Consider the following 20,129-nt stretch of genomic DNA (forward strand, 5'->3'; position numbering starts at 1 on the left):
TGGGTTTGTTAGCAAGTTATAGAGAATAATAGTTTATAACTACAACTTGAGGATGTTCTCCTGTTTGCTCTTTTAACCTCTGTTGAATTTTTGTTACAGTTTTCTGAATTTCCGGATCCCATGTGGGGTTCAGATTATGTGCAGTTGTCCAGGACGCCCCCTTCCTCGGAGCAGAAATGCAGCACTGTGTCTTGGGATGAACTAAAGTCCATGGATTTACCCTCCTTCAAACCTGCCTTCTTAGTCCTCTGTCGAGTCCTTCTGAACGTCATACACGAATGTCTCAAGTTAAGATTGGAACAGAGACCTGCTGGAGAACCATCGCTCTTGAGTATTAAGCAGGTTTGTTTCAAAGAGTGTATAAAAATATTGAGCATTATTGTATGTTTCTATAGGCTCATAATTTTTATTTTTAGAGGAGTTTCCCCCTAATTGTTGCCAATAGTGAGAAACGAGTGAATGTTCGGGTTTTAAGCTGCTCCTCTTCGGGTAATTTAAGATGTTCTCTTTACATGCAGTCTTCAGAGGTAAGACTGGCTCAGCCTAACTGTCTTCCACTTCCTTGTTCTAAAAGGACACGAGAGTAGGTGCGGATATGACTCTCCTGTTATCACCCGTCTGTGAAGACTGGGGACTTAAAATTCAATCGTAAGAGAGAGTTTCAGTTCCTTAAATTTCTTCTTTTGTCTTTTTTTAATCAGATAAATGTCTTTAGAGTGTGCAGGGTGGAGGTGTTGGGACATTCTGTTTGCTTAAGCAGCTGCTGGTTTAGACAGTGATGACCACCTTGAATTGCAAGTTGTTGAGGGGGAGGGATGATAAACTGGTGAGACAAGGTGGAGTTTACTTTGTACTAATGGGGCTATTGTGGCGCTTAAACAGTAATTTATGTTAAAACATTCTGAAAAGTAAAAAACCAATACTTAGATTAATGTAGCATTGCTAGAATAAAAATTAAATAGAAATTTTGACTTTGATGCGTTTGGACTGAGTTGTTAGCACCTAAGTGACATCTTTAACATAGAAATTTGTGTCTGTGTGACTTGAAGAAAGCACTTTTTAATAGATTTAACTCTAGCCAGTGCTCTCTTACTGTGGGTAATTGTTTTTAAAATGTAAATATTCTGTAACCTCAACTGAGTAACAATAAATTAGTGAAAATAAAGGTATTTAATGTTACTTCTTTTTGTAAAAGTGATTCATGTTTATTTTAGAAAGTTAGAAAAATACAGAAAATTATATACAAAAATGAAAGTTACCCTGTTACTCTGCCATTCAGAGACGACCACTATAACATTTTGGTGTATTTCTATCCATTTGTCTTTTCTGTGTGTGCATATTTCATACACATATAAGTTAAAAAAATTAAGGAAAGAAAAGAATATATGAGTCTTCACCTTAAGTATTTTTCAAAAACAAGACTTCAAATGGCTACGATAATGCTCTGCTGTATAAGTGTATCATAACTTACTTAATCCCCCATTGTTTGGAATAACATCGTGATAAATATATTTGCATGTTAAGTTTTAGTCTGCATCTCTGACTCTTGCTTGAGTATAAAACATAAAAATTAACTAGTGAGTCACGTATTTGTGATTCTAGGAAGTTTGTACCAGTTTCTTTCCCAGTAGCGGCACTGTGATTCCTTTTGTGTTTTGATTAATACGTATTAAAACGAATGTAACTGTGATCTTGCACCACAGTCCCTGTGGAGTAGAGAGTGTCTGTCCCAGTCTGTTGTTAATGAGAGGCTTTCCAGGTCCTGGCATTTCACCTTCCCTCCCTCTCACAGAACCTGCTGGGCCTACACGTTTAGCTTTTACTCATCCTTTTGTTTTATTGCATTTTCCCTCCTTGATTCCCATTTAATTTCATCAGATTAATCTTAAGTTTGTTTGTTTTTGTGATTATTGGAGTTTTTTGATGGTAAAAGCCACAAATCACAGTGGGTAAACTATACTCTGGCTGTCATGCTCTGTGGTGTGTAAGTGTATTTGAATCTTTGTTGTGTTTTGGTTGAAAATGACCAGTTTCACAAGGAAATTTCTCTATCATATCCCTTGTCTTATAATGTAAACTAGTAGAATAGATCTTTTTCTGTGGAATTTATTTTCTCTGAAAGTTTATTTGTAGGAGAATATATTTTAGAAGATCAGCTTTCTAGCTATATGGTATTTTCTATGTATATTCATGGCTACAATATTAAATACTTTCATTTTCACTTATTTGTTGTTATTCACTTGAAATTACTAAGATATTTATGTAAAATGAACTGATAAAGAATCTGGAAAGTATTTTCGGTTTTTCAGAGGCAGGGTTCCCCTTTCCTGAGTGTTCTGGGGATTTCAGTGGGAGGGGTGTGAAAACCGGTCAGTGATCTGCTCAGAGTGTGTGAAATGACGGAGCTTGTGCCCGTTGCCCGCAGCTGGTGAGGGAGTGCAAGGAGGTGCTGAAGGGCGGCCTTCTGATGAAGCAGTACTACCAGTTCATGCTGCACGAGGTCCTGGACGACCTGGAGAAGACCGACTGCAACATCGACGCCTTCGAGGAGGACCTGCACAAGATGCTGATGGTCAGGACAGTGCGGAGGGGTGTCCTTCTCACGTCTGTCTGTCTGTGTGTCTGTCTGTGTGAAGGAGGGGGTCATGTTTTTATGTTTGTTTTAGATTAACTTTGTTTCTCCTAAATCCACATTTTAAAAAATCTTCAGTGGTTTTTAAGTTAGAATTTTTGACAGAGCTTAACCTAGTTCATTGTTTAATAGTAGGATCTCATAGCAGAATGGCCTAGAGGTAGAATCCTAGTCTGGTCCTGTTTTATTGAGCCATCTGTCATCAGCCCTTCTGTCACACCTGCTGGGCGTGCACTGAGCGTCAGTAGTGAGCGCTGAGGACTCGGTCCGGGGAGAGCTGGGCATAGTGGACGCCGCCACCTGAGTGGTGCGTGCTGAGATGCACAAAGGCTTGAGATGGGACAGCTGGCTGCCTGGAGACATCCAGGAGCTCCTTACGTGACGAAGCCAAATCGTAAAGATGACTCGAGGACGCTGCAGAACCTGGGTCCGCATCTGAGAATTGGAAACACTGTGATTTGGCAGGAGCAGACTTATTGTTATTCCTTCCCGCAAAGAGCTCCCCAGTCATTTCAGACACATTGTGCTTACCTGTGCTTTTTTAACCTGTCCTTTTGCTCTCGTTATTCCTTCTGGCTCCAGATGTCGCCTTTCCTCCTTAGCTGCCCATTTAAGATTTACTTTCAAGTTTTTCCAGACAGTTTTCACTTTTAATGTGCGTTTCTTGATACCTCCTCTGAACTCTTAGAGTGGTTCTAATGATAACTGCATCATTTAATACTTAGTGATAGACCACATCTCTCTTCTCAGGTTTCCCTAATTAGGCTGAAAGCGGCACAGGCCAGGGGCTCTTATGGAAGTTCCTTTGTCTTCCGTAATGTCTGGTGGAGTGTTAGTCCATAGTATGTACGTGTTAGGTTCACCAGAGTGTACACACGGATCGTACGTAATGTGGCCAGTTTGCGAAAGACAGCAAGCCTGTAGGAGCGTTGTTTTGTCAGTGCTTCCACCCGCACCTGACGCTCGCTGTGCCCTGCCGGGGTTGACTGCAGCCCCTCCAGACACCACCTCACTTTCTAGGCCGGAAGGAAAGAGGAGGGCACGGGGGAAGCAGCGAAAGCTCCCCTGAAAGTCCCACCCAACAGATTCCCCCCACATCTCACTGACCAGATCTGTCACGTGGTCTCTTAGCTCTAATGGAAGCTAGAGATTCAAAGATTCCGCTTCTCGGCCTCTATAGCAGAAGGATGGGAAGAAGACTGTGACCGGGAAGGGGACTTATACGTGGCACACTTTAAGAAATAATTTTGAGCCTGAAATTACTTCCCAATTATTTGGGAGAATACATCAAAGTCCAGAATGTGTAAAATGTGAACGTATTTTGAAATACTATGTATGCTCCTTATGTCAGAAAAATCTTTATCATTGAAGAGTTATGATAAAAAACAGCAAGAAAATTAATTTTTCTTTCTCTCTGTGGATGAGTAAACTAGAAATTTAAAAAGACAGCGTGCTTTGCTTTCCAGGGGTCTTAGATGGCTTTACGAAGGCACATGCCACACCTTTTTATCATGTTAATCACTGAAGCTGGAAGGATGAGAATGAGGCAGGCAAGATGTGCCTTCTAGGTCACCCATTTTCATTTCTGAAGCCGAGGTTAAGCGAAGTCCCCAAATTCTCAGCTGGTCAGAGCCGGCCGTGCTCGGGACTGGGTTCTGGCTTTGCTGGCAGTTACCTGTGTGGGCACAGTGTCCCTTAGTTCATCTCCGTCGTTTCACAGGTGAAGAACTAGAAAGTATCAGTGGTTTTAAAACTGTGCCCCAAAATGTGCTAGATGGGTAAGTGCAGGGGCATGTTTTGAGAACTGGGGGGACCCAAACAAAGTCAGTGTATTTGTTAGGAGAGAAGGAGGGAGTGGCCTTTGGCTAGGCAGTCACACTGTTTACAGCAGCGCCCTTCCCAGCTTGAGAGGTGGAGGGCCCTCCAGGGGTGAATTAGAGCTATGACATCCCAGGGTGTGGACACTCAGGAGAGGAGCAGGGGTGCCCCGTGGAGGACACGCTGCAGGACAGAGGGGCACAAGTGGAGACACTTCTCTTGTCTGCGGCTCACCCTGCGAGCAGGGAAAGACTGCCGAGTGAGGGGCAGGCTGTACGGCTGAGGGGAGGCAGTGCCCTGCAGGGTGTGGTACAGCCTGACTGTGGCTGCGGGGTCTTCACCCTGCGCTGCGTCAGCCTTCTGGCTGGAAACACTGAGGGACTTGTGGATGCGGGTCCAAGGAAGCAACTAGCGAGTATTTGTTTGAGCCAGCAAAGCCAGATTGAAGCTGTGAGTTCTCTTAGCTCATTGCCCTGGCCCTGGCCTTGGCCTTAGAATTAACCAGAACAACAAAATATATGATGGAGGAGCATGTGATAGACGGATTTAAGGAAACCACACAAAAATAATTTAAAAGGAATGAAAATATGAAAATGATGAACAGGATGTGGTAATTGTAGAAGGCATACGACCGGGAGCTCAGATGCATACAATTCCTGTTCCTGCAGAAGAATAAAGGGCAGAGGGGCAGAAAAGATTCAGTTTTCCATCCTAGAGATATTATTGGGTGTCTGCTGTGTGCCAGGCAGGCATGCCAGGTGCTGAAGATTCAGGAATAAGCATACACTCCCTCTTGGAGCTTAAGAATGAAGGGGAAAATGGCTATTGAGTAATTGTACAGACATAACATTACAAAGGTGAAAAGTGCAGCAGGGGAGAGGCTCGGGTCTTCCGTGGACTCCCACGGGAAGGTTGGAGTACGCGTGGCGGTCAGGGAAGGCTTCTCTCAGGAAGGGACACTTGGAATTTATCTGAAAGTTGTGTGTATACTACAATCCAATTTATGTAAGAAATTTGAAAACTTACACAAGACAATACTATTTTATAATTTATATAATAGATTATTTTTAAAAACATGAAGTAGAAGGCAACATACTAAATGCATCATTGTTGCCTCTGAGGAGGGAGGAAAGAGAGAAATGAAGAAAGAAACCAAGGAGAAGTTAACTTTGTGGTGGATTACTTCTTATTAAAAAGCTATCCAAAGGCAATATGACCAAATACTAACATTTGTTCATTCCGGGGGATATTTGTTAAAATATTTTTACTTTCTGATTAACGAAAGAGGGAGAGATTGAAAGAATGTCTTTCCTGACAGAGAAGGTAGCGGGTGCAAAGCCTCTGTGGTGGGAAGCAGCTTTGGAACGAAGGTTCCCAAGAAAGCCATGGGAGGCCATTGTGGCTGCAGTTGGAAGAGCAGGCTGGGGGCCCCGGAGCCTGCGTGGGAGCCAGCAGAGTCTGGTCTAGCGGTGCGCGTGCTGGTCCTCGGATTGGGTTGGTGTAACATAAGTTAGGAGGAAGTGGAAGGATTCAGAAGAAACACTGGAAGTGAAGTTGGCAGGATTCGGGGATGGGTTGGATTCGGGGGAGGTTATCGAGAGTGGTTGCTGGCTCTCCCCTTTGTGCAGTGAAGTGAATAGTGATGACTCTGGGTCCGATGAGAGCTTTTTAAATTGAAGATGCCCAAGACCATTGAAAGCCTTTAGTATTGATTCTGTTAAGAGAAAGAGATGAAACAAGTTACATAGACGTACATGAGAGGAAAGGGAAAACTGATAGTGTCAGGTTGCTCGGACGCCACGAGGTGATGGTCTCAGCACAAGCGCTGGGACTGGGCGGGTGCGCGGCCCCCTTGCTGCCAGAGCGGGGTGGACCGCGGGTAACAGGATGTAGGTCTGCATTTGTTGTTTGAGGAAAGTGAGAGCTTTTGTATCTAATGACTTCTCTTTTTTTGTGACGAGAGGTGAGATCATTTGCTGAGAAGGGGTTAGGGTGGGTTATGGCAGTTTGAGGAAAATGGAAAAGTTGCTAACTTGTGGTTATCGAGAGAGGGAAATGAGTTGCGTAGAGGCAGAGATGTTACCAGAAGCGTTGTGTGCTGGTTGGGGTTGGGGCTGCGTGGCGCAGTGACTCCTCCCTGTCGTGGGACGCTTGTGGAGCGCGGGGAGGGGAGCCGGTACTAGCTGCAGGGCTGTGACAGCAGCTGGTGGCTGGGTAAGGAGGCCACACAGGAGGCAGGGACCGATGGGAGTGCTGTTGAAGGGTGGACGCCTGGACTCTGAGCTGCGTAAGGAGAGAAGTGAGCCAGGAAGGAGAGGAGGGAATTGGAGAAAGAAGAGGAGCCCGGGGACTGGAGGTACAGGTAAAGAGAAGAGGACAAGGTGGAGGTGGTGGCTGAACAGGGGAGCTGGAGGAGGTGAGGAGGTTCAGCCTCCAGGTGTTTGAGTTGGGCCGTGAGCAGTCAGGGCAGTGGCAAGGTCACAGGTGACGCCTCTGGAGCGGAACTGGAATGGCGCGGGGGCCATCTGGGTGACTTGAAGGCACACAGCGTGGTGCTGAGCCTCGGGTGGACAGAGGACCGAGCCAGATACTGGAGTGTGACGACTGACGAGGAGTGGTTGAAAATCAGCAGGTGATGGTGGAGGGGGTGGCGTCAATGGTGTATCTGATGATACAAGTCTTAAAGGGACATGGTGTTTCTTCAGTTTTGTTTTAAAATAAGACTGTGTCAGAGCAAGGGCTTGAAAGCAGCAGTGGGGCATGAGGGTGCTGCTGCTGCAGCCCTTGAGATCTATTGTAGGAACGTTGCCCCTTGAGAGGTGGTCGGGGAGAAGCCAGGTTTCAGGGACGCCCAGGAGACGAAGGAGCACCCCCAGAACGGAGGGGGAGGCCCGGGCCTGGTGTGCCAGAGGCTTGTTCCCTTGGGTAAGACGGGGGTGGACCCACCACCTGCAGGTTCCACACACTCAGCTGTGAGAGGAGGAGGACCAGAAGCATCCAAGGATACAACAGAGACAGTTTTCTTGAACTAAAGACCCAAATACTTGCCTACTGGAAGTTACTTTTGTATCTCAAAACATTCATTTCAGTGAACCTGAGATGTAGCCTGGTGAAGTAACTGAAATCCAAGACCAGAGAAAGAGTCCTGTAAACATCTGAGCAGAGAAAGGAAGCCCCTCCCAGGGAGCGGAGAGACCGTGGGGGTGGGCCTGGTGCCGCATCTCTTCACACTCACACGACGCGGCGTGAGAAGGCAGTGGAGTAACGTCTTATGTTACTTACAGCTTCCGAGGCAGAGGATGTGTAACTCAGATACTTTATACCCAGTCAAGTTATCTTTTCAGTAAAAGAATCCGCAGTTTTGTTTTATAATATTACAGTTGTGAACCGGTCTTGGAAAAAACTGCTTGATAGTCAGACCCTACTAAGCAACATGAGATACATCAGAATAAGAACTTAATACAGGGAAAACTGTTGTGAGAGGACTTGTGGTGCGCCCGCCTCGGGAGGATGGGCGTTTTGGTTATTGGTCATAATTTATATGTCATAAGCCTTGAAAAATTGCATCACAAGAATCTGGATGTTGGGACGACATGGTGGGAAGAAGTGAGCTCGTTTCTTCTTCGTCACACGTAAGATACCGTCTGAAATTAACGTCTAAGTAATTCCACAAGTAGAGATCCCAACCTCTCAAAGAATAATGCTCATAATATATTAGTAACGAAAATTTCCATGTGCTGTGATTTTTGTCTTTTTAACTTTACTGTACTTTTCTGTACAGTGTAGTTATTCTCTTAGTACCTTGCAGGGGCTGTGCATATGTGTTAAGTTGCCGAGGAGGAGAGTTACACAGTTTAGGAAAAATCCTATTTGGACGTCAGTTAACAGTGATGGAGAGACACTTCTCTGGGAGCTGCCTGCCTCAGTGGCCCCTCGTCCGTTGCCCTCTGGCTCACAGCTTTCATGTTAACAGAGGTGAAAGTTGTCACTTGCTGAATCCTGTTCTCAAATATCTCCTTTTACGTTTTTGTGTTTTAAGGTATATTTTGATTACATGAGAAGCTGGATCCAAATGCTACAGCAATTACCTCAAGCATCCCATAGTTTAAAAAATCTCTTAGAAGAAGAGTGGAATTTCACCAAAGAAATAACGCATTACATCCGGGGAGGAGAAGCGCAGGCTGGAAAGCTTTTCTGGTAGGAACCGTCGTGCCCCTGAGCGCGCCTGCCTTCCTTTCCCCCTCTTTCTCCTAGTTTGCTCACAAGTTCTGGTCTGCGTGTTTGAATGCTTAGTTACATGAGAACGACAGTTACATGATATGCCCGTCTCCTTAGAGCAGTGGTTCTCACCCCGGGTGATACGCGCCCACGGGACGTTTGGCAGTGTCTGGAAGCAGTTCCCTTGTGCTGACTGGGAGGTGCTGCTGGGGTCCGTTGAGCAGAGGCCAGGGACGCTGCTGAACACATTACAGCGCCCAGGATGGCCCCCAACAAAGATCACCCACCCAGAGCGTCAGCTGTGGAGTCGAGAAGTCCTGCCTGAGAGCGCGCCCTCTTGGTTACGTACAAAAGGGGGCGGACTCAGGCCTGTGGCGAGTGGGGTGACCCGCAGACCTGTGTGTCAGTCTTGGTGGGCACTTCTGCAGCCTACGAAGTGCGTGTTTTCACTGATACTGTTTTGGGAATGTAATACGAATCATAGAATCTCTTTATGAACTAGGTATGTCTATATGGTGAAAGAATTGGAATGTAACCCAAGGAAAGTCACGCAGGGGCCGGGAGCGCCCCCTGTCTGTCTGTCCTGGGAAGGGAGTGCAGGTTCCCTGGTGCAGGCCCGTGTGTGGAGTGCGGGCTGCGGGTCAGCGTCTTTGCTGGGGCCGCTCTGGCTCACACAGACCAGGCCTCTCCTTGGCTCTGGACTCTGCTGCTCCTTCTCTCACATGCCCCTTCAGCTGTTTTATTTCTCCCGTTTCCTTTCTTTGAGGTTTTCTGTACCCAGCCCGTCTCCTTGCCCCCTTAGTGTGCGGGCCTTAGGACTTAAGCTTTTATAGTTCTCCTCTACTTCCTGAAACTCAGTATTCTCAACTCCACCGGCCTTTATTCCATGCTCAGCATCTCAGAATTCTGTGTTCACTTTTCTGCCCCAGCCACCAGTTCTTTTTGTGTCTTTTTGTGTCCTCCGCCTTTATTTTGAGTGAATTGTGAACTTGGTCTTGTCTCAGATCTCACCTGGTCCTCCAGGCCGAGGTTCCCCACCTGGCTTGTTTTCCTCTTCACGTTGCTTCTCCTAGTCCGCCTTGCAGAAACTGCAGTCCCTGCCATTTTCAGCATCTCTCCCCTTCTAATTTTCCATAGTCTGCTTTGCCTATAATTTCTTCTGTTTGCATTTTGTGTTCTCAGGCGATCAGGCTTTGTTGAAGAAATTTTTTAAAAAGGTTACTGTTTGCTTCTACTTCCAATTCATGATATATAATTTCTCTGCACCCTCGTTCCCTCCTGCCAGTCTTTTTATTTTTATCTGCTGCTTGACCTTGATTCCGTACAGTGCTGTCTCTGGGCTTCAGCGTCATCGTCTGATCGTGAGAAGCCCCAGGGCTGTCGCAGCGCCTCTGCGGGCCCGGCCGCTGCTCGTCCGGGCGTCCGCCGCGCCAGCGCCGCGCTCCGCTTCACACACTGTCTCTCCCGGGCTCCGCCAGTCCTAGAATTACCCCGACTTCCCTTCTTTGTCTCACCACTGCCTCCAATTCCGTCTGGCTGTCCCTTCAAGACACACCCTGAATCTGACCTCTGCTCACCACGCGCGCTTCCGTCCCCCAGGCTGGTTTCCGTACTGTGTTGCTGTGGCCTCTGCCCTCGTCCCTCATCCTGTCTAGCGTGTCCTCAGCGTGATCTTGTTGAAATGTATGTCAGCCCTTTCCCTCTGCTCCAGACACGCCGGTGGCTCTCCTCCTTTCTCAAGTAGACGTTGGAGCGCCTGGACCGCGGCCCGCGGGCCCCGTGCAGCCTGCCTCTCATTAAGCCCCGCCCTCGGCTCCCCAGGCTGCCCCGCGCGCCCCGCAGCCTCCGCGGCTTCCTGCCTGGGCCTCGTGGGCCGGGCCTGCGCCTTCCGCTTGCCGGCGCCTCCACCTGGGCGGCTCCTCCCCCGTCATTCCCAGGACTCAGTTCCCCACTTCCTGCAGGTCTGTGGCCACATGCTATCTTCTCCATATTTAAAATTGAAGTTGCTACCGGCAGGTATGCCTTAGCTTTCTTCCCTGTGTTATTTCTCTTCATAGCATTTGTCAGTATCTGAAATGCTATGTATTTTTTGTTTTTGTTTTTGTTTTCTTCTCCGTCCACCGGACTGATTGTATCTGTTTCGTTCACTGCGGTTACCACATGACGGATACTGAGTACTTGTTGAATAAATTCATCCTGGATATCCTTGTGTACTTACTGCTCTTAAAAGCACGGTTCTAACCAGATCGTTTTCCCATTCAGTTGTTTTTAAGGCCCACCCTCTTTGCCTACCAAATGGCAATCACACAGGCAGCACGTCCGAGGCCTTCACTGTCCTGGCCTTACTCCCCAAATCCTCTGCTTTTCTCAGATTGACAGCTTCTTTTCACAGACATGCCTTTGCTTCATGCCCTTTGGTCACAGTCAGTGTTCTTTGTGGCCTTTCCTTCCCCCCCATCCACCCGCTTCCGTCAGAGCCCCTCCTCCCACTGTTGCTCGGCTTCTCGCACTCCTGCATTGCCCACAAGGCCCCTTGAAAACACACCTTCAGCTGGTCTGGTAGCTCCTCCGACAGCTCCCCGCGCTTGCCTTCTTCCCCGCCTGGTGTTGGTTGTAGCTCTCCCTGCTCTCTTTTACTGGGTCAGAACTCCTTTTCGTCGTGGAGGTCAATGAGCCGCTGTTGAATTTTTACTACACTCAGATTTATTTTATACATTTGGGTTTGCATTTTAACCCTAGTATTTGGGTACTTAATGAAGCATCAGCTGATTAGACTATTTCATGTCAATTGACTATGAAAGCTAATTGTGAGGGAACCTTTTTGAAAACAATTGCATTTAAGGAATTCACTTTGTTTCTTACACTATCACTTAGTTTATTACACTTTTAAAAATATTTTGTCATAGATATGTATGAGGCCATTTTATACCATTTTGAACATTCATTTAAGATGAAAATAACATTTGTGTGGTAATTACATAGCTAACATGAAAGTAATTTAAGATTTTAAGGTTTATAATGAAAAACTGGTAGTAGAACAGAGGTTCCGTAATCAAGATTTCTTTTTTCACAGTTATTATGATTTTATATTAAATAAAAAGGAAATTCTTAGTTACTGATTTTTAAACTATTTGAAACAGCTGAATCTTTTGGTTTCTCATTCAAGAATTAGGATGAGTAAGGACAGTTTTTCTTCTGTGGTTTACTTTTGTTGTTTTTGTTCCCTTAGTGACATTGCAGGAATGCTGCTGAAATCTACAGGAAGTTTTCTAGAATTTGGCTTACAGGAGAGCTGTGCAGAGTTTTGGACCAGTGCTGACGATGGCAGTGCTTCAGATGAAATAAGGTTGAAGTTGCATTTTCTCTCCTCTCCCATTTCTTACTTTGTGTATCTTTCCTCTTGTTAATGAGCCTGAAGTGAGCCTTGTTGAAACTAAATTGTGTTGGACTTTAAAAATTTGGGTAGTAGACCTGAAGGGGTTTGTTTATTACTGTATTGTCTTTTCGTATGATCTCTTAGTTGTGGTTTTATGTGAAATTTTCTTTGAAGGTGAACATAGAATCTGTTTAGCCTTATCAAAATAACGTCCTTAGAAAAGATGTAGTTTTAAGTTGACTAAAAATGAGTAGGGTAGAATTCATTCACGTGTTCGGGAATGTCTAATTAAATAATTGTTTCTGTCTTTAAAGCCTCTGAGCTGTCCATGAATACATCTGATTGACATTTGGTACATTTTGTTGTTTTTATACTTAGCTTGCCCCTTCTCTTGAACTTTAAGCTGAAGCACGTGAGACCATGGCTTGTTCATCAATTGCATTTCCTCTGACTCTGTGCAGCTAGAATTTAGGTTGACCCATGCTAAAGTGCTGTTTTTGTGGCGTATGTATCGGTCTTAACAGCTATTTTGTGGCCAGTTTTTAGCGATATCCTATGATTCAACTTTAGCAAGTGCTCAGGTGAACCAGCTTCTCTAGAGATGTCTCTCACCTCCAAAATCTGTTGGAAAACACGTTTTAGGTTTCAGAACACTGGGAAGTCTTTATGTCAGGATTAAAGAAAGATGTTATCACATAACATAGATTCTTAGCTGGGAAAATACCGAGTAGCTGAGAAATGGAATGAGTCAGTTTGTAGAAGGCCTTGCAGTTTTGAATGCTAACATGGTAGATTCAGAATAAACACAAGAATTCAAGAATTAAGATGGTGAACCAGAGAATGGCTCTTATCATGCCCTGATTGTTCCCCCGGGATGGATCTAAAAAGTGGATTCACGTGCAGTAATGTGTGGGGCTGACTGTGCTGGCTCCGGAGAGCCCACGAGTGACTGTGCCCATCTCTCCCCAGGTCATAGCTCAGTGATGTCCCACTGGGAGATTGAAATCAGCTGTGATGGGAGAATTTACACCATGCACATTGGCAAACACCACTGTGGGGGCTGCCAGTTGTTAAATATTCACCAGCTCACTTACTAGATGTATTCCTCTTCAGTTAGATTATAAGCTGACAGTCAAGACCATTGTTTCAAACTCCAAGATTTATCCTAATGAAATCTTTAGAAAATTGAGTGTATTGTTATTTGAAGGTTATTAAGTGTGCCCTACTTATTTAACAGATACAAGTATTTTCTAGAAAGAGTGGGGAGCAAGCATCTGAATATTTCAAATACATCCTCAGTAATTGTTTGCTTCTAAAATCTTCAGTCTTTATTAACGTATTTGGAATTTGCTTCATCTTTACTGTTACATATTTCTTGATGTACGGTAACGTATTCTAACTAGATTTCAACCACCTCTGCAGGAGGTCTGTCATAGAGATCAGCCGGGCCCTGAAGGAGCTGTTTCACGAAGCTAGAGAAAGAGCCTCCAAAGCGCTCGGATTTGCTAAAATGCTGAGGAAGGTGAGTTAACAATCCTGATTAATTATTATTTTTTTCTTATTTTTCTTTTATCTTATTTTTAAAAATACTAACCCTAAAGAAGTTTCTTTGTAACTGTGATCCTAGGACCTGGAAATAGCTGCAGAATTCATATTTTCAGCCCCAGTTGGAGACCTTCTGGAAGTCCTGAAATCAAAACAGTATGTGAAGGTAAGTAAGTAAGTAAGGTAAGGTGACAGTGTGTGAAGGTAGGTAATTGTTTTGTCTTTCTTACTCTAAAACAGGCAAATTTTTTCTTTAAGGTCTAGGTAGTGAGTATTTTAGGCTTTGCAGGCCATATGCTGGCCCCAGTTTTAAGACTATCCCATAATTTCCCAATGAAATCATTAGGAAAACAAAGTTTTTCATACTTGAGTTACTAACTGGTTTTAAGAATACAGATAAAGCCTCAACTATTTACTCATACTATTTAATTTATTAGTTACACATATATTTAAAATAATGTATATAAAGTAATGTTGATTTTAAATAATTGTTTCGTTTTTCACCCTCACATTTCCTGAAACAATTCAAACTTTGTACATAAATCTTTGATATCAGTGTCCTGGCCATCACTGGAACCACTTTCTGAGTTCCTATCTTTGCTCTCATTTAAGTTGTTTGAGTTTAGTACTTTCAGAATCTGTGTATGATGATGTTACTGGAAATTTTATCCCACATTTATGTGTGACTTGCACAACATAATCACATATGCACCCCTTGTTAAAATGGTCTTTAAAAGACTTTTTATGATACCCCCACCAAGAATATAGTGGATCTGTATTAACATTTTTTGCCTTTTTACTAAGTCAGATGATTTTCTGTTTGGAAAGACATGATGCCGGCACAATCCCATGGGAGTCTTCTCCTTGTGCTGAAGACCCTGGTTGTCTGTGGCCACTGCAGCGTGTTCCTCTGTGGGGGCACCTTTCCATAAAAACGACATTGCAGTCACGTTGATTGAGGTCGCTTCAGGGACATTCTTCCCCTGATGAGTATTTCCTTAGTAGTTGAAAATAAAGAAATGGAAGGATGCCCTATAAGTGGAGAAACTTTACAAAGCCTCTCCACCAGTATATTCACATGTTCTCTCTTCCACTCTGTCCTCCAGTGACATGGAACATCCATGGATTCACCTAACTGCAGATTGAAAATATTTAGGGAAAAAAAATTCCTGAAAGTTTCAAAAAGGAAAACTTGAATTTGCAGCATTTTGGCAACTATTTACATAGTATTTACATTGTAACTATTTACATAGCATTTACATTATACTGTAGGTAATCTAGAGATGATTTAAAGTATGTGGGAGGATGTGCTAGGTTATATGCAAATACTCTGCCATCTTCCCTACGGGACGTGAGTGTCCACAGATTTTGGTATCCGAGGGGGTCTTGGAGCCGACCCTCTGTGGATGCTCAGGGACCGCTGTGCTTGCCCTGCCCCTCATTGCGCTAGGTAGTGCCTTTCCCACATCTCCTTTCAAACCCGCTTGTCTTTCTCTAGTGTTTTTTTAAATGGCATTTCTATAATATATGACGTTCTTTAATTTGAGATTTTGGGTTTCTTTTTCAGGTACAAATTCCTGGTTTAGAAAACTTGCAAGTATTTGTTCCAGACACTCTTGCAGAGGAGAAGAGTATTATTTTGCAGTTACTCAATGCAGCTGCTGGAAAGGACTGCTCAAAAGATTCAGATGAAGTACTGATTGACGCCTACCTGCTTCTAACCAAACACAGTGATCTCGCTCAGGATTCAGACGACAGCTGGGCCACGTGGGAGGCACAGCCTGTCAAAATTGTGCCTCAGGTGGAGACTGTGGACACCTTGAGAAGCATGCAGGTGTGGCCCAGTCCCAGTCCTCTCCCGCCTCTCCCCCCCCACCCACCTTGAAGCAGTAGTGCTTACTTAAAATACTTTAAGGAAAAGTGAATTTTTAGGAGCTTATGAATGATTAGTTTTGTTGTCTCAAGTATCCACTTCCCTGAAGTATACCTTGATGTTTTAATGGGTAGTTTTGTAGCACTACTTGTACTAAAATATTCCATCAGATTCTTTGAATATGTTAAATTATACTGGGATATTTGAAATATTTTATTTATATCTTTCCTTACTTCAGGCATGTATGTAGTTAGGTCTGACTACTCACAGTCTAGAAGAAATTTTCTTACTCATTTAATTTGTAGTTCCAGAAATCCCAGTTCTCCAAGTGCTCTGGTTTACTGGCTACTTAGCTTTCATTTTTGTAGTAAAGGATCTCAGCTACCTAATAGGGTCCCAGGACAATTTATAAAACTCATTAATTAAAACTGTTAGGGGCCACCTCCTGTGTTCTCTGTGCAGCTCTGGGGCACGGACGGTGAGTGCCTGCGTGTCCTTCACACACAGCCTGACCAGAGCTGAGCACACCAGCTGGCTGGCCCCTCAGGTCTGCATGTCTGCTTTTCCTCTGGGATTCTCTCTCTTGGTGAATGGTGCTCTGTCCACTCAATTATTTAAACCAGAATGTGACAGTTCATATAAATTCAGCCTCCCACCCTTCCACTTAATCACTGGCCTCAGCAACCTAAAGCATTTGTAATAAATGACTCTTTCCCTGTATCCCCAGAGCCGCTCCCTCAGACCTGTCAGCCCTTTCTTGAACTGTTGCAGGGTCCCACTTTTAGTTTCCCTACTTCAATCCTTGCCTTCCCTCCTCGAATTCTATATGTTTGCTTGTTTTGATACTTCAAGAATGATGCTTATAATTCACACATCTCATCACAGGTCTACTCAAAGTACTGCAATGATCATCACTTAAACAGTAAAAATCATAAAGTCTTGATTTCTGTCTCATTCAAGGCCTCTCATCTCATCCCACTCTTATTCCTGCATTTTCCATCTTCACCTGTGGCTTCAGCACACACACACACAGACACACACACATACACACACAGCCCTAGGACTGTTGAGTTACTTGAGTTCCAGGATATTTCAGAGACATGACGCTCACATAATCCCATGGGATTCTCACCATTGCGCTGGAGATCTCAGCTGCCAGTGCCCACTGCAGTGTGTTGCTCTGTGGGAGGAGCTTTGCTTGACAGCTACTTTCTGATCAGATGGCTGCTGGCCTGGTGGCCCTGAGATTGGTGGTGTTTGGGGACTGGGAGCTGAACTAGATGGAAGACAGTAACTGGGTCTGTGTTTAAGCGTGTGCTTGATTTCCCTCCCAGGTGGATAATCTTTTGCTAGTTGTCATGGAGTCTGCACATCTCATAATTCAGAGAAAAGCTTTCCAGCAGTCCATTGAAGGTCTCATGACCCTGCGCCAGGAGCAGACGTCCAGTCAGCCGGTCATCGCCAAAGCTTTGCAGCAGCTGAAGGTACTTCACTGTCAGCTCTACCTTAGCTGACTTATTTGCTAAAGATGTGAAGATGCCAGGGGAGAATCCGTGTCTTATAGTTTAATATCACTCAAGGGACTTTGTTTCTTAACTTGTCCTCTCTTCCCAGTACACGTTTTCCCATGTCTAAGTTAAAAATCTCCCGGATCTTTCCTGAAACTGTAGAATGTTAGACTGGACGGGATAAAAATTCGAACAGTTGTGTGACTTCTTAATGTTCGTGTGCCTGGTTAATATTGGAATTTAGGTCTCTTCATTCCTAATCCAAATTTATTCCTCCTTTAGCAGTTACCAGTATTTACTAGAGTTACCTTGAATCTACAATGTGTAATTTGAAAGAAGATTTATGTAGTCTTTTATTTAACAGACGATTCAGCCACAGTGATTGTTTTAGAGAAAGCCAGTTGTAGAAAGGTCTTCAGAGCTCATGACGGGCCAGAGCCTTGCCGTCTCTTCCCATCATTTCCTGTTTTCACTGCTTTCTATTTTGTATTCTATTCATCGGTCTTGGTCCATCTGCACTTTTCCACAGGTCGTCAGTTACGTCTTCTCTGTCACATTAAGGCTTGACTTCTTAAAGCAGGACTTCTTGAAATTAGAAGTATTTTGATAAATACTCATTTTTCTTCTGTCAGTCTGATTTGTCTTATTTATCTGTAAGCGTTCTTGCTTATGGATTGTCATCCCATTCTAATGCCAGGGCAGGGGACTTTTGTTTTTTCTTTTAGTTTGAATCAGTGTACTCTGGAGAGGACACAATTTTATGTAACATGTTGGTTATTCTTGAGCTTAAGGAACTTACAGCCTTAAGGACCCGAACTCTCATGTAAAGTACAGAGGAGGGAGAGATTAGATCCTCCTGGTAACATCTAGGAATTGCCACCATGGAGGCATTTCAAAAGATGTAAATTGGGAAGGGACTAATATGAGAAACATCTGGGCCTCAGTGTCCATGGACCAGGGTTATGAGAATAACCTGTGGTCTGATGTGTTGGATCTTGGTGTATACAGTGGAAAGAAGTGGGAGAGAAGGCTGGTAAAATCAAGTGGGCAAAAATCAGGCTGTTGAGAGATTTGGGATTTTATTCTGTAGCCTCAGTGAATGTTGAAGATTCAGGAAGAATATTTTGGAATAATATATAGGGGAATTGCCTGATAGAGACTGTGTGTACACATGAATGTGTTTAAGGGTGTGTGGAAAGAGTACCCCATTTGGAGCTATTGTAGTATTGATTAGGAGAGACAACAAAACTTGAACTAGGGCAGAGTTTCTCGGCCTCCATACTGTTGACATTTTGGGTCAATCAGTAATTCTTTGTTTTGGGGAGCTGTCCTGTGTGTTGTAAGATGTCTGGCAACATCCCTGGGCTCAACCCAAAAGATGTCAGAAGATTTCACACACACACTCCCCCTACATCCCCTTGTTTGGACAACAAAAAATATATCCAGACATTGCAAGTGTCCCCTGGGGTGATAAACTTGGCCCCAGTTGAGGACCCTTGGGCTAGGGAGTAGCCAGGGACAAGAAGAAGAGTATGACTTGATACATTGTGGGGTCATTAGAAACACATCGTTAGTTCACTCTGAGGGATTGGATCCATATTCACAGCTGTGCAGACACCGAGGGCAGAAAACAGCTGGCAGCGGACATGGAGACATGTTGAAGCTGTAAGCGTCTGTGCAGAGACCACGTTGTAATTAGGCGTTCTTCTTTAAGTGGATTGTTTCCCTCTTGTATTTCGTAGGATTTTAAGAATACCTAATACAGATAAAGATGAAAATACTATAATATTTTCTAATTTTGGTCATTCCTTTTGAATGACCAAAATGAATACGGCTGAAGGACATTGCAGTGGTTGATGTCTGTGTGATGATGAAAGAAATCTTCCTCTAGCATGCAGTAGGTACTGTGCGGTTCGTTTCGTTTTGGATTAATTATGGTTTGGGACTCTTTAGAATGATGCCTTAGAGCTTTGCAACAGAATCAGCGCTGCCATTGACCGAGTGGCCCACATGTTCACTTCAGAATTCGACGCTGAGGCTGAGGAGTCCGAGTCCGCCACGCTGCAGCAGTACTACCGGGAAGCCATGATTCAGGGCTACAATTTTGGGTTCGAGGTAGGTACGAAATAAGAGGAAAAACAGCGCAGTTCTGCAGTTGCTTTGTAATTTACTTATAAAATGTATTAGGATTCTCGTGCAGCAGACGTCACGATCTCGTTGTTGTAATCACAGCTTAGCTAGGAACGTCATCTCACTCCGCTGCCGCGTATCAGAAACGTTGCTCTACTTTTAAACTGTCAGATGGTTGCCCTGTTTTTATTTTGTGTTTACAACTATCCACTTGTATTTAAAACCCTACTTTAAGAGATGTTTAATGTCCTAAAAGCATATTCTTAATTTAAATTTATAAGTAAAACACTTGTGAAATGGCATTTTAAGACATATTCTCTATAGCTGAATATATATATATATATATAAATAAAACTGAATATAACTGAGCATGAATATACTCTTCAGAATATGTAAAGGTCACTGGCATTTGCTTTTTGTTTTTAGAAAAGTGACGTTTTAAACAGACGTGGCATTACAGCGTTTAGGCATTTGTATAATTGTTTTCTTCTTAATTTTGATGCACATGAAATCTTCTTACAGTATCACAAAGAAGTGGTTCGCTTGATGTCTGGCGAGTTTAGACAGAAGATAGGAGACAAGTATATAAGCTTTGCCCGGAAGTGGATGAATTACGTCCTAACTAAGTGTGAGAGCGGTAGAGGCACAAGACCCAGGTAACGAGCACGTAGGTGGTTTCCTTCATGTGGGCTTGGTGGTCTTGCGTCCTTACATTTTATGTGGAAGTTCTGAGCAGATGACACAGAAAGGAGCATTTTGAACTCTTTGGTGATCAGGTTTTTTTCTTTCTTTCTCTTTTCTTTAAATAAGCCTGTTTACATGAACTCTCTATAACTCTTGGAAAACATTTAAAAAAAAATTTGTTCCCAAATGAGTACTCTTTAAGGAGTTCACATTCTCCCTGGACAGGTCCTCCTGACTGCTAATCTTCTTTCCTCCTTCATGAAATTTACACCTGTTATTTAGTATAAATGGAAAACAAATTGGTAGCCAGTTCCTTGATGAAGAAGCCATTTTTGTCTTTCTCAA

The 20,129-nt window shown here is 43.9% G+C and overlaps 1 protein-coding gene across 3 annotated transcripts in view; it reads left to right on the plus strand.

Moving 5' to 3' along the window:
* Positions 1–20,129, plus strand: part of MAP3K4 (mitogen-activated protein kinase kinase kinase 4) — a 103,358-nt gene that overhangs the window by 60,637 nt on the left and 22,592 nt on the right. For all 3 annotated transcript variants that reach the window (XM_032485300.1, XM_032485298.1, XM_032485299.1), the window contains exons 4-13: positions 100–342; positions 2,426–2,572; positions 8,490–8,647; positions 11,898–12,014; positions 13,467–13,566; positions 13,672–13,755; positions 15,157–15,423; positions 16,797–16,946; positions 18,924–19,085; positions 19,623–19,756. In XM_032485300.1, the coding sequence (XP_032341191.1) occupies positions 100–342; positions 2,426–2,572; positions 8,490–8,647; positions 11,898–12,014; positions 13,467–13,566; positions 13,672–13,755; positions 15,157–15,423; positions 16,797–16,946; positions 18,924–19,085; positions 19,623–19,756 (1,562 nt within the window). The remainder of the gene's footprint in view (positions 1–99; positions 343–2,425; positions 2,573–8,489; positions 8,648–11,897; positions 12,015–13,466; positions 13,567–13,671; positions 13,756–15,156; positions 15,424–16,796; positions 16,947–18,923; positions 19,086–19,622; positions 19,757–20,129) is intronic.

Source organism: Camelus ferus, chromosome 8 (genome assembly GCF_009834535.1).
Source record: "Camelus ferus isolate YT-003-E chromosome 8, BCGSAC_Cfer_1.0, whole genome shotgun sequence".
NCBI lineage: Eukaryota > Metazoa > Chordata > Mammalia > Artiodactyla > Camelidae > Camelus > Camelus ferus.